The sequence below is a fragment of the Toxotes jaculatrix genome, chromosome 21 (genome assembly GCF_017976425.1).
Source record: "Toxotes jaculatrix isolate fToxJac2 chromosome 21, fToxJac2.pri, whole genome shotgun sequence".
NCBI classification, from domain to species: domain Eukaryota; kingdom Metazoa; phylum Chordata; class Actinopteri; family Toxotidae; genus Toxotes; species Toxotes jaculatrix.
The window spans coordinates 2,728,741-2,742,418 of record NC_054414.1 but is presented as its reverse complement, the minus strand read 5'-3'; the positions used below and the strand labels follow the sequence as shown (position 1 = coordinate 2,742,418).

The window sequence follows — 13,678 nt, the reverse complement described above, 5'->3', positions numbered from 1 at the left end:
CAAAATATCTACTTTGGAAAACTATTGTTGCTCTTTCCTTTGGGTTGATCACGAGCAAAAGCACCAGTGAACACTAAGGCCTGTTTAGAAGAATATAAGCAGTCAGATCCTATTGTGTAACTTTTCTCTGGTTCTCCTGTGCAAAGCCTCCCTCTAGTTGAGAAAGCAGGGTGTTGATTGATGGTGTGTTGGTTAGGATTTATACCTTATGTCTCCTTTGGCCCGAAGATGATCAAACTTGCAGACTGATGTCCTCAGTCAGGCCTCTTAAAAAAATTAACACAATCTTTGAACCTGTGAATGCAGTCAAGGCTTTCTCTACACAATCAGGAAGCCATCTAACTTGTTTGCGGCACAACTTCACAACTTCACATAACATTTCAACACAGGAAACGCAAATAGTTTTTTAGCAAACAGTGTTACCAGGTTTTTACATGACCTTCATAAAGTGAGCTGAACTCTACCATAAAAGCACCGAGAAGCAACAGCTCTCTTCCTGGAGATGGAGTAAGGTTGACCAGAGTGGTGCTGAATTATTTTGAATCTACGCGCAGGAGTTTAACGATCATGCTTTTATTTTGAAGGCTATACCAACAAATAGGAAGCTATGTTTCTATTTATTTCTGTAGGTTTTATAACTAAGGTTTCACCATACAGGACAGTACATTAAAGGCTGATACTGCTCTGACGGGTTTCATTATCGTTTTATGTGTGAAGTATAAAATGAGACAAAAGATCAGGAGGCTCCACTGATCTATTCTTGGCTTTTAGTCTTGAATGAATGGCAGCATCATATTTTCGGGGTAGCAGTGAGTTAATAGGACATTCATGTGTCAGGCTTGATTATGAGCCAGACAAAGAAAACATAAGGGCCCCAGAGTGGGTTAGAGGTCATTTGATTGGGCGCAATGTCTTTCTTTCTCTCTCTCACTGTCTTTGTCTCTCACTCTCTCTCTCTCTCACACACACACACATACACACCATTTCGGCTGCAACCATATGGTGGGTGACCGCAGGGGGAGACTACTTTTGATACAAAGTGTGCTCAGTTAAAAATAGTTTATTTTTTTTATGGAGCATACAACACATCAAAAACAACTTTTGGCAGCACAGTCTGACAACTAACAACTCTTCAGTGTATATAAAGTCTAATGGCCACAGTCTGAACAATTATATAGATTTATAAACTGTAATAGACCTGAGCTGTCCAAGCTGACTCAGAGCATACGATAACTGATCGATATGAAATATTTGCAGAGGAGCATTGCATACTGTTGTCAAACAGAAGTTCATAAACTCACCTGTGTGACAGTTAAAACCTGAACATAAAGCCTTTGTTGTGACATCAGTAGAGCTTTAAAGCTGCATTAATCAATAATATTATCAGTGGATCAAATGAGTGTGTAAAAGGTTGATAGGTGTTGCCTCTTTTAAGTAGTTGTATTGCAAAAACCCTTATACAGTACCCGCCCGACAACAACAATCAGCGCACAGACAAAGTCAGTAACTAGCTGCTGAACGAAGCATAGCATTTATCAGCTAAAGAACCAGATGTGTATCACAGGAGCGGGTGGAGACTGAAACACAGGTAAAGGGGGAGTGAATATTAACATTACATTTATTTGGCAGCCAGAAACTCAACTCTAAATAAATGCTTGTGTGTCTCTGTGTCTGCTGGATGTGTAAGTAGGCAGTTGCCAACACGTTCACTAAAATATATATATATTTTTGAGGCAATTTGAATCAATTACTGCAGCTTTAATATGTTAATCTGGACTTATTTAATACTAGGTCTTGTATGTCAAAACAATACTTAACCCTGAGAAGTGAGTTAAAATTTGATTAGATATGCTAATTAGTAGTTCATATTTCTATGTTCTTGATGCAAATATAAATAGAGTTTCATATGTTGGAGGCACTGCACACAGATTTGGTACATGCATTCCAGCAAGCATGCAACTGAGCTTTAAACTGAAGTTCATAATCAGGCCATTAAAGCAAAATATATATATATATATATATATATATTTTTTTTAGGAGCCAACACGTCAATAAATAATGTCAAAAATCTGTTCACTCACTCACAAATACACAGGTGTCTCCTAAATGAAGGACGAAATTGGAAATCCAACCACAGGTATTTGTCAAGTAGCTCATATTCATATTATGCAGCAATCTGCAGCTAGAAACACATTTCGGATGACTAAATTTTTTTTTTAAATCACTGAAATGTTCCTCTGCATGTTCAGAAATAGATTTAAATTCACCAGAGCACATTAGTTTTTTTCTCCAGCTGAGTCCATCGGCTTTTCTCTGACTCAGTGAGAATTCAGCAGCAGCCAACTGTCACTTATCGACATCAGTTTGTCAAGAATGAACCGGTCTGACGCGGTCGCAGACAGACAGGGCTTTTGTCCATGTACTTGGCTTTGAATTGCATCCATGACACAGTGTATGGCCTTTGTCTGGATCTTGTTGGTAGATTGCATGATAGACAAAGTTGCAGCAATGTTGATGTTTCGAAGGGGATCCAAACTTGTATAAGTCAGCAGAGACTGTGTTGTGTGTTCTCAACAATATTTTCCACTTTGGCTAAATTATGCATTTATAGAACTACGTTGTTCCTACATCAGGAATGATGGTATGCTAAATTAAATGTTAGGTGTCAATGATATCAAAAATATAAACAAAAATCCCCTTCAGGAAAGAATTAAATATATATTTCCTTAAAGACATGTTGGAAAATTGTCATTTGCTTTCTTGCTGAGCGTTAGATGAGACAGTTAATACAACCCTTATATCTGTAAGCTAACTTAAAAGCTAGAGCCAGGAGGCAGTTAGAATAGCTTAGCAAAACAGCTGGAACCAAGTGAAAACTATTTCTGAGTAAACATCAGCTGTAGGCCTACACAGCAAGAAACAGTTGCAGCTAAAAAAAAAAAAAATCCCACATTGCTGTTTTACATTTCAAGATACAATGAGTGACCACTACTGCCGACTAGGGACTGCTAGGTGTATTTTAGCAATGCTAGTGTGATGTCAATGTTGGTCTGTCAGTCAGTCGGCGCCACTTTGGCTGAGGCTGAAACATCTCAACAACCACTGGATAGGTGAACATGAAATTTTATACAGACATTCATTTTCTAGTGAAATGTCTGAACAACTATTTTCAAAAATTCATGTCCCACTGGGATGAACTGTATTAACTGGTGTTTATTTAACAGCCTCAGCTGTACTTTGTGTTTTAGCAAATGTTAGCATTCTGCCCTGATATTAGCAATCTACATTATGAGAATGCCACAAATTCTCTCAAGTAGCTTGTTAGTGTCACTTCAGAACAGATCTATTTGTATAAGTGTTTTTTTTTCTGGTGGGGATCTTGACTTGATTTGACAGTTGACAGTCTTGAGGAAGACACGAGGAAACAAGAGCAGAGCGAGACACTACATGCAACTAAGCCCCCCCCACCCAGCTGGGAATCCAACCACTGACACTGTGATGGGTTATCTGGACTAGATGTGTCCTCCTACCTTCAGTGTGTATGCTAAGCTGATCTACCCACATCTTGGCTCCAGCTCTGTACTCTGTAACACACACACCCATGTGGTATTGATCTTTGCCTCTCACTCTCATAAAGAAAGCAAATATGACACTGTAAGGCTATATTCTCATATGATTTGAATAATTATTTTTATATTTTTCCCCTAAAATGTCTACTACAAATAGCTCATAATGATAAATCTCACATTAAAGAGTTAAGGAAGCTGCTCTCAGCTCAAAACTCAGTTTTGTGAGTTTGAAACTTGGTTTATCCTTCTCTGATTCCACTGATCTACTTTTGGCTTTTAGTCTTGAATGAATGGCAGCATCATATTTTGGGAGCAGCAGTGAGTTATTAGGACTTCCTCCCACTCAGTAACTCTCTGCGTGTCTCTGACAGTCTATTCACCCAGAGTGGTGGTGGTGGTGGTGGTGGGAGGACTCAGGAGGTGAGATTTAGAAGTAGCTGCAGCAGCCTGACTTCTCCTTCTGCGATTCAATGTATTCGTGGATCTGGAACTTGGGTTCGTTGGGGTGCTGGACAGCTCGGTGTTTCAGCTCCCTGAAGAACAGAACCAGACATCAGACAGATCACTTTAACCTATAAAGAATCTACTAACGTATTAAGAACATACATTAGAAAATACATTAATTACATTATTAATGAGTAAGAATGATGAAAAACGGCTTGAAACTGCAATAAATGGCTAATTCCACTGAGTTATTACATTATTTAACAATGTTATCAATGGATAATTAGTTAAAACATGCTTCACCTCAAGTGTGTTTAATGTGTTATAGTTCATTAACATGTATTATTACATTGTAAGCTTTGTCAGAGGGGCCTCTTATTAGACTGAAGACTGTAGCAGTTGGGTATTACATGATCACTGAACCACTAAACACCAGTCAGTCAAATAAGGCAGAAAATCCTTTCATGGTGCTTATCAAAATTGTACTCTGCTCCAGAATAAAAGCTCAAACACTGAGCCAGCTCAGCGTAGACCACAAAGAAGATGTAGTGTGAAGGGTGTTAAAAAGTCCTTATGTTCCATACTTGGCCACAGCAGTGAAGGCCAGCTCTACGTTGACTCCAGTCTTGGCACTCGTCTCCATAAAGGGAACTGAATACTCCTGAAGACAAGAAGAGGAGCAAAGAACAACAGTCAGCAGTCTCACATAATCTGATTCAGAGCGTTTTGTGTTTGTGAGATCATTTGGGAACAGAGAGCTGAGAGCTTTGTTGAGTTTAGGATGAAATGTTGGCCAGATCTAAACATTACTCCGATACCAGGTGCAATAAATGTACCGTGCATCGTACCTGTTACATAATCAATAAACAACAGCCTCAGTTATAGATGTAGAGTAGTGAATGAAGCACTCACTCTGGCCAGCCTCTCTCCTTCATCTCTCCTGATTGCTCTATCACTGCTCACGTCAGTCTGGCAGAGATCAACACAACAGTTAGTTACATCCAGGGTTAACTGGTTATAGTTCTTTTCTATTATATTTATATATACAACAGCTTTCTTTTTGTATATTAACTTAATATTCTTGACCTAATTCATACAGTACCAACATGTATGGTACTGTGTACTGACACACAGACAAATAAAATGCTCCCCTTCACTTGTTGAGCTTCTTAAAAGCTATTGCCTCTCACCTTGTTGCCCAGCAACATGATGACTACATCGTTCTGTGCATACTCATGGATCTCAGTTAACCATGCCTGAAACAACGAAGACAGACAGACACATAAATACAGAGTCAAACAAAACAGAGAGAACGTCTGATTGCATAAGGCTGAAACTCTGAGGGGAAGCGCACACACACACGCACGCCCGCACACAGACACACACACAGACACTCACACTGGAAAAGTGATCGCTCAGCATCAGCTTTCTGTGGCTTTATTAGCTTTTATTAAAGGCTATTTCCCCTTCCTGAGCCACTCATTTCCATATCTTTCCAGGCTGTAGACATATCCCAGACTTACCCTAATGTTGTCAAAGGATGATTTGCTGGTGATGTCATACAGGAGGAGCAAGGCTTTGGAGACAAAACCAAGAAAAATGAGAATAAACATGCGGGTCTGAAGCTGCACATCTCCACACTGTGACTCTCATGGACAAAACAGACATCATCGTGTACATATGGCGTTTGAGCCTCACCGTGTGCATCTCTGTAATATGCATGTGTCACACTTCTGAACCTCTCCTGTCCTGCTGTATCCCAAATCTGAGACAGAAAAAGAAGAAGCTATATTTGGTGATCTGGCCCGGTTTCACATGGCCAGCTATAATTTTCAGTTCCAACGCCGGTGCCCAAAAGGAAACCAGCCTGCACTCTAAAAATAGGCTGTTATTGTGAAAGAACATCAAGTTTTTTTTTGTGTGTGTTTTTCTTTTTTCTTCACTGGAACTGATTTTACTGACCTGTAGTTTGACCTTTACATCGTCCACAGTCACCACTTTATTCTGAGAGAAGCAGAAACAGATTTAAAATGACGTGGGAAAGAAGCAACGGAAATTTAAACGAGAGGATCAATCTGTCTTAGAAGAAAAAAGAAGAAACTCTTCCCAGTTACTTTCAGTGGTGTTTTTCCCATGCAGATTGTTTTCCCACTCTGTTTATCCATGTTTTGGGATTTCTGCCTCCACTACAATACACTGAGAAATTCAATCTAAAAATTTCAACAGCAGCATCTCTTTGAAGGATCAGTGTCCCTGTTAATCCACAGACCTCACAGTCAAATGTTTTTCCTTGGAACCACTGTTATGATGAGTCTTTTCATTTGGTAGATTAAAGCGTCAGTCGCACCAGCATTTAAAACAGCAAATGGCAGCAAACTGAATTCATTCCAGTGGATTTGCTTGTAGGGGTGAAGTAAGTCCTTGTAAATCTTTCGTGTGGAGTTCAGCTTTGATGATCATGTGGATTTACACTGTTAACATTAATTGCAAAGTCTTTAACAGTGCTAACAGTGCTAAACCAGCAAGTCAAAACTGTACTGAATGAGGACGTGTGGATAAACTTTGCTGAACATTCCAATGCACTGTTTTAGTCCTAAAATAAAACCCGAACTGCCTACATGAAGAGAAGCTGCTACCATCACCAGACTTGTAGGAGGAACACGCTCACAAGGAACAAATAGAAACATCCTCATGTCAAAACTGCAACGGGTGCCGCTCTTAGGGTCACACTCCCACCCTCTGTTAACACACACAAAGTGTTGGACTCTCCGGCCTCTCATGAGTCAGCGTGTTGGTGTAAAACAAAGTGGTTTATTTCCAGAGCGAGGCGTTTCCATGCATGATTTTCTGGAAATAAAAGTAGCTCATTAAATTTCTATCACAGAGAATTTGTGGGCCGGTGATAGTGACATGTTTTTCTCTGTTTTGTTCTGAGTTGGAGTGTTTCTCCAGTGTTTTCTGTTTGTGTGAATCAAAAGCGTGCGTAACAGGGAAACTGCCTCTGGAGAGACATGTTGCTGTTTAAGTTTTTGTATGTAATTTTGCAGCACCGTGGAAGCTATTTCCACTCATTGTATTGAGGTTGAGGCAGAGATCTTTCTCAAAAACTTTAGCCAGTAAAGCTAAAATTAAAACTAAACTGCATCTAACAACTAATCTTCAACATATGACCTGTCCTACGTAATTTTAACAAGAGAATCTAGTGCACATGTATGTAAAAGATACACAAACACAAACTGTGCATGTTCACACACACCGTGAATCCGATGCCCACTGTGGCAGAGAAGGAGCCGGGAATGAACTTGCCCTGATCGAACTGCACCAACAGAGACGTTTTCCCCACTCCACTGTCCCCGACCAGGATTGTCTGCAGGAAAACACACACACACACACAAATACACACTCAGGAGTCTTACCAGCAACAGTGGGTTACGCTAAGACAGTCTTTATCTCTATATACATACACTCATTTAGCACTTGATTAGGAACACCTGCGAGCACAGGCTCACTGAAACTGTGCAGGTGAAGTCTGGAAAAGCATAACCTGGTCTGATGGACCTGGATTTCTGCTGAGGCTGCAGATGGTAGGGTCATAGTTTGGAATCAGCAGCATGAACCCAACCTGGTTACTGGTCTCATCAACATGACAGTGAACTTCAGTGGCCTCTCCCAGTCTCCAGACTTTGGGATGTGGTAGAACAGGAGATCGGCAGCTTGAATGATGTGAGAGCAGAGGGAGGACCTACCCAGCGCTGTTATGGTTTTCCTGATAAAGTGCTTGGTGAGTGCATCTGGATAAAGTGTTAATAAAAATGAGTTCAGGTCAGGTTCAATAAAAAGAAACTATATTGGAATGAGAGCCAGGCTTGAATCTCCTTTTTCTGGCTGAACTCTCCTAATCATTTTATAATTTTGAGTCATGAGTCAGCATCTGCGTCACGGCGTGCATTTCTGTTTCCAAGCAGCACAAATAATATTATCTTTAACGAGAGCTTGGCAGTGAACCGCTGTTACAGCGTGACTCACGAGATGGAGGAGATAACCTTCAAGACAATAAAATTAATGAAAGGCACCATTCAGAAGGAACCGAGTTAGTCACCAGTGCCAGCAGTCAACACAGGCTTGTCTTTCATTTGTAGCCCACTTAGAAAAGTCACAGTGAGGTACCCAACACCTCCACACAGACACACACACACACAGTGCCCTCCAACTGTGACAGATACTGCAGGCGAGACACAGTCAAGTTGTTCTCTGCCTTCTTAAGAAGAGGATTTGGGAGTATTGATGCTGCAAATACAGACTGAGACTCTATTGTGTTGTGTCATCTTTGTTCAGAAGTATTAATTTTTGATCTTGTGAATGGGCGCTGATGTTCAGAAGTGTTAATGAGTTAATAAGATGAGTAGTAGCAGGTTCTGGAAGGTTCATTCTTGAAAGGTTGGACCTTTTGTTGAGGATTTGTTAAACTAAAACTGTTGGTCAAGGCTGAGGTACAATCAAGCTGGAATTAGTGCTTCTTATATGACAAACATATAAACAACAGAAAAATGTACAGAATGGCATTATGGGTAACCGCAGATGCAACGCACACACACGTCACAGATCTCAACAGCGTGTGGTGCAGACCTGCGCCTCAAACAAACTGACTGGTTGATTGAAACATCCTGTCACTGAAGTGGCCTTAAGCCTGGACCAACCAATCTGAAATGCACGAACAAGACAAAGCAAGAGAGTTCAAAGTGAAGTCAGGGCAATGCCAACATCATCTAAACCAGGCTGTGGTTCATCTGCAGCTCGGTTTTATCTTAAAGCTTTATGAAGGATTAGAGCTGAGAAGTCGGAGCGGCTTTTCTCAACAGTTACAGGTTTCATAGCTTCGCTTTGATCTCAGGGATTTTAGAAACTCTCCGAAAAGTGTCACATCTCGGAGGTGGAGAAAATATGGAGACTGTCTCAGCAATTGTCCTCTGAATTTTCACGTCAGCTTTTCTCAGGTGTCAACAGTAACAGCTTTTGGAATACACTCTGTTGAGAGAGAAGTCACTGAAGAGGAATTATACTTAAAAGGTATAATGTTTTCTCAGTGATGAAAAGGTAAAGCAATAACAATAAAAAAAAACATAAAGAAAAAAGTGGGATAAAGCTTTTGGGATGAGGACTAATTGATGTGTTTGGTGTAAAGTAATGCTGTCCTGGGTGATGAGGGGATTAGTGGAAACCAAATCCAAAACCAGGAGCAGGAGAGAGCTGCTAATGTTAGCCTAAACTAACTAACAAGCATTCAGTGCTGGTTTCTACACAGTAGGAAACACTACACAGTACATGTGTTAGTCATCGAGGGGGCTTCATTTTAACCAAACCAGCAGCGGTTTTATGATTTCATCCGCTCCTTAATGGAATCTGTTTCCTGTTTACTGGACCTCTGAGAGTGTGTAACATAATGCCTGCATGTGTGTATGTGAGGACAGAGTGAAACCAACCATGCAAAAAAAAATACACATGCATATGTACACGTGATGAGGATGAGGACGTATGTGCATTTGCAGTGAGAGAGGGGTATGACGCTGTTTCCGTGGTAACAGAGGTTAGCTGGGAAGTCACATTGTCTCGTAAAAACCCCACTGGAGACAGGAGGCAATTAAGTGAAAGCTACGCAGATGTTCAGGAATTAGACATGGATCATATAGATGATGTATACAGTATATTTTGCATACACGTATGTGTGTGGAGAAAAAGAGAAGAGGAAATAAAGAGAGAATATTCATCTTAACAGAGAAGAAAGAAGTGCCAGTGAATTCCCTTCCTCCTGTTTGAGCCCAGTTCTTACGGAGTAAGAAGCTACTTGGAGACTATCGCAGTAATAAACAGGTAGAAGTCAGGTGTGGAAATCTGTTTACTGCACGTCAGAGGAACAGCTCCGAGGAACATCTGGAGCTCTGACGATCTGCGGATCACCTCTGCCTGAGAAGTGAGAAACGTCACTTTTATCTTCCTGGTGAATGTGAAGCATGTGACGGACGCGGTGAGAATGTAATTTAGCTCGACAGTTCTCATATTACCACTAATTCGGCCTGTTGTTCGTTAAGCAGCACAGCTGGGATTTGAGACCACAGAACAGGAGCAGAGTACTGCAGCTTTCATTTTAAAAGTCAGTCTAATGTTTCGCTTCCTCTAAGGTTGAAGATGCTTGTGTTTTCCAAAACAGTATGGATGCATTCTTCTATTACAGGTTATGTCATTTTACATTAATCACAATCATCATCAATAGTGTTTCACTAAAACAGCATCTGCCTGCTGCTGCTGGAAATGTGGGTACTAAGAAAAGACGTTTGCGGACCATAAAACGGAAACAATGTGCTGAAAGACGCTAAAACGCTTCGTAGAGCTGAAGGGAACTGCAGAGTTCGGTGATGAGTTTCTGTAGTGTTGTCACTATGAGTGACGTTTTTCACATTACACATAGTCCTTGCTCACATAAACACTATTGATCAGTGCAGCTTTAAATATTTACATGTTTAATGGGGACCAGTGAGCTTAGGGCTGAGAGCCTCAAACAGGGTGGTGAATTTAGAGAGTGATGAAAGACAGAGGAACATTAGAGGTTGCTTAGTTTGGTCTTGAAGATCTATTAAAGATATTTTTATATTATTTAATCAGAAGATATTGAATTGTATATCACAAGAACATTCCTCTGATTTTATTAGAACCGTTGGCTGGAGCTGAATGTCACCATGGTGGTAAGATGCAGGGGAAAGTTATAGACACAGCTTAGCTTAGAGTCCTCAGGGGGACTCTGAGCTAAGATATAAGATATAAGATATAAGATATAATAAAAATTGCTACCCCCCAGAAATAGAGACAATATAGAAGACAAAACTGAGACAGGGGACTATAACAGTAAGCAAATGGACAGATTGACTTGTTCTTGGTGTTCACCTGAAAATGACCGTTCCTGATTTTTGAAAGAACAGCTTGCGTTGCTATAATTTGCCCCTTCGCAAAGCACCTGCTCCCCTCACAACAGAGGCCTCACACATGTACTAACACACACACACACACGCAGACTCACAAACTATCTGAGGCAGTTAAAGGAAGCTGGTCAAAGAGCATAGCGGTTACATTAGAGTAACCCGGTTTACGTCCCAAAGGACCATTAGCCTTTGGGAAGACAGTTCACACCAAACTCACACTAATGATATAAAGACACTTAGCAGCAGTTTCGGCCTGAGGAACAAAATCATTACTCTAAGCACTGTGACGTTATGATCGTGTGATCATCAGTGTGTTAGATGTCAATGTTGTTATTGTCAGACATCATCAGACAAATGGGACATAGCAATGAAGCCCATTAACATTTGGAAATGAATTAAAATATATAAAAATATCAGCATGTGCACTGATTTACCACAGTGACTGATATTTGAAAGGGAAGTAGGACACAGTGGACTAAAGGCCAGATATTAAAAAAAAACACGAGCCTTGACTGAGCTCCCTCACACTGAACTTCAAGCTGTTCCTGCAATACAACATAATGTAATGTGACATTTCAATGAAGCCCAGAGGGAGTTTCTCTTCTCTCTTTGTCTTTCTGTCTTTGTTCCTTCTATAGACAGGTCCAGGGGATTCCGAGGATCAACGGAGTCCGGACTCCAAGCCTATGGCTGGTGTATGTAAGCTACTGTAGCCTTAACTGCTTGACACAAGATGTATAGGTGTGAGAGCATCTCATTTTTTAAAATTACAAACGTCACTGTACTGCCTGTATTTAGTTCATGTTAGCCAATTTGTGTTTAGCAGAGGGATTATTTAGCAGCTAACGTATGAGGAAATAGTTGTCTATTGACACATTCAGCAAATACAGAGTAACACGAGTCACAACTCATGGAGTTGTGTTTCTAGACTCCTGACAAATTCAAGTCCATTATTTGGTCTCTGTTTTGGTCTCTGCCAACTCCTGAGAAAGATCTGACTCGTCACTAACCTTCTCTGTCTACTGTTTGGTGCTGGACAGGTAGATTTGCTGCCCCGTTGCTGCTGGAAATGAGGATTTGAGAGCAGTGAGACTGAGTCACAACATTAAAGTTATGAGTTGTGAAACCAAAACAATGAGTTGAAAGACGCTAAAAAGCTCCACAGAGCTGAGGGACGCTGCAGAGCTGGGTGATAATGCTCTCTGGGCTCATCACTGGAGGTGACACTTTTCACATTACAGTCTTTTCATCATTTGTTAGTATAAAAATATTGAATAGTGCAGCTTTAACTAAACTTTGGAAACGCAGGATATTTACTTGTAAAGTAGTATTTCCACGCTGTGGTGTTTTCTGCTCTGATGAAGACCAGGTGATCTGATCGACACGGTACAGAGGAATTCAGTGTTTTTCTAAAACCATGTGGACGGAGAGCGACCTCTCTCTAAAGCCTCGTCGCCCCAGTGAGAGGCAGGGAGCTGGCGTGTGAGGAGCTGCGGTCTGAATTATGCGTTTGCGGGGTAAATCTGGCACGGAACAAGTCTGGAGACTGACCAAGGGAAACTGCATCCAAAGTGAAGATCAGCACCACGGAGAGCGCAAAGCCGGTCCAGCACGGAGGCGTACCCGGACCGGAGGCCGGGGCTACTGTGGGGTTTAGATATTTTCTTTCAAGTTACCAATAAATTAAAAAAAAAAAAAAAAAGAGAGAGAGAAAATTCGCACCTATCTGATTTCTTGGATTATATCTGACCAGTGATCAGTCTTCCAGAGTTTAAAAGTTTAGGTTAAAATAAAACTAAACCCAGGTTTAGTTTTAGTCCTGGGTTTAAAGCCTGCTGTAGTGTCCATACCTTGTGCACCAATTCCTCGTCATACGTTCGAGCTGGTGGAGTCTTTGCCTGGCCGTCGGTGGTCTCTCTGGATCCGTAGCCGCTATCGGGCTGGATCTCCGGGTAAGCTGTGGTGTAGTACGCCGAGATCGGCTCCATCGACTCCATCCGCTCCATGCTGCCGTCCTCCCTGCGCGCTGGTACAACGGAGGAGCCTGGTGAGGAGAAGAGAGACTGAGAAACCGAACCACGCAGATCCCCCCTCTCTCCCTCTCTGTGGATCACCCTTCTCCTCAACAAGCTCCTCCTTTGAGTGATTCACAATCTGCGGGGCTTCTGCCTATATCACTTAACATTTAAAAGGCATGTCGTGATCGTTCAACCACATCACGCCCACAGTCATTATAAGGGGGGAGGGTGAGGATCATGGGAGCAGGAGGAGGAGGATGGAGGGAGGATGAGCGGCCGTTCACAGGATGAGAAGGATGCGAAGTTTGTAGAGCGAGCGACAGGTTGGGTGAATCGGAGGAGATGAGCATGGCAGGGGTGAGGGGAGGAGGGGGAGAAGGAGAATGTAAGGATGCAGTGAATAAGGAAAGAAAGATGGTGCTGCGTTCAGGCACCGACCTGTGTCACTGTACATCAGAGCTTTGTCCAAGTCAAGTCACAAGTAGTGGCTGAGACCAAATCTTTTCAATGAATAAGCATGGTGATTAAATGTTCATGCTGAATGCCAATGTCCTTATTATTTTTTAAATGTCATTATTATTCAAAAACATGAGGCTGGAGTTATGTGGAGTCTGTACGGAGTTCAGGTCTCACATCAGTCCACGTCTCAGTTCCTCATTTTTGTGACTTCAGTTTA

At 41.5% G+C, this 13,678-nt stretch overlaps 2 protein-coding genes across 2 annotated transcripts in view; both read right to left on the bottom strand.

Moving 5' to 3' along the window:
* The window catches only part of LOC121175582 (transmembrane protein 94-like), an 847,517-nt gene that overhangs the window by 41,021 nt on the left and 792,818 nt on the right, over positions 1 to 13,678 (bottom strand). The window lies entirely within an intron of this gene.
* LOC121201050 (ras-related protein Rab-37-like) lies at positions 1,058 to 13,125 on the bottom strand. The gene is made up of 9 exons (XM_041066682.1): positions 12,835 to 13,125; positions 7,270 to 7,380; positions 5,976 to 6,017; positions 5,712 to 5,778; positions 5,537 to 5,589; positions 5,204 to 5,269; positions 4,926 to 4,982; positions 4,598 to 4,674; positions 1,058 to 4,102 (listed from the first exon to the last, which is right to left on the bottom strand). Exons 1-9 carry the CDS (start codon positions 12,988 to 12,990, stop codon positions 3,997 to 3,999), a joined length of 735 nt encoding a protein of 244 aa, XP_040922616.1. The 5' UTR covers positions 12,991 to 13,125; the 3' UTR covers positions 1,058 to 3,996.

Excerpts from the sequence above, each read along its gene's own strand:
- LOC121201050 (XM_041066682.1), bottom strand. The coding sequence starts at position 12,990 with ATGGAGCGGATGGAGTCGATGGAGCCGATCTCGGCGTACTACACCACA. Across the intron at positions 6,018-7,269 it reads CAGTGGGCATCGGATTCACG|AATAAAGTGGTGACTGTGGA; the intron begins GTGTGTGTGAAC and ends TGCTTCTCTCAG. Across the intron at positions 4,983-5,203 it reads TCATGTTGCTGGGCAACAAG|ACTGACGTGAGCAGTGATAG; the intron begins GTGAGAGGCAAT and ends GATCTCTGCCAG.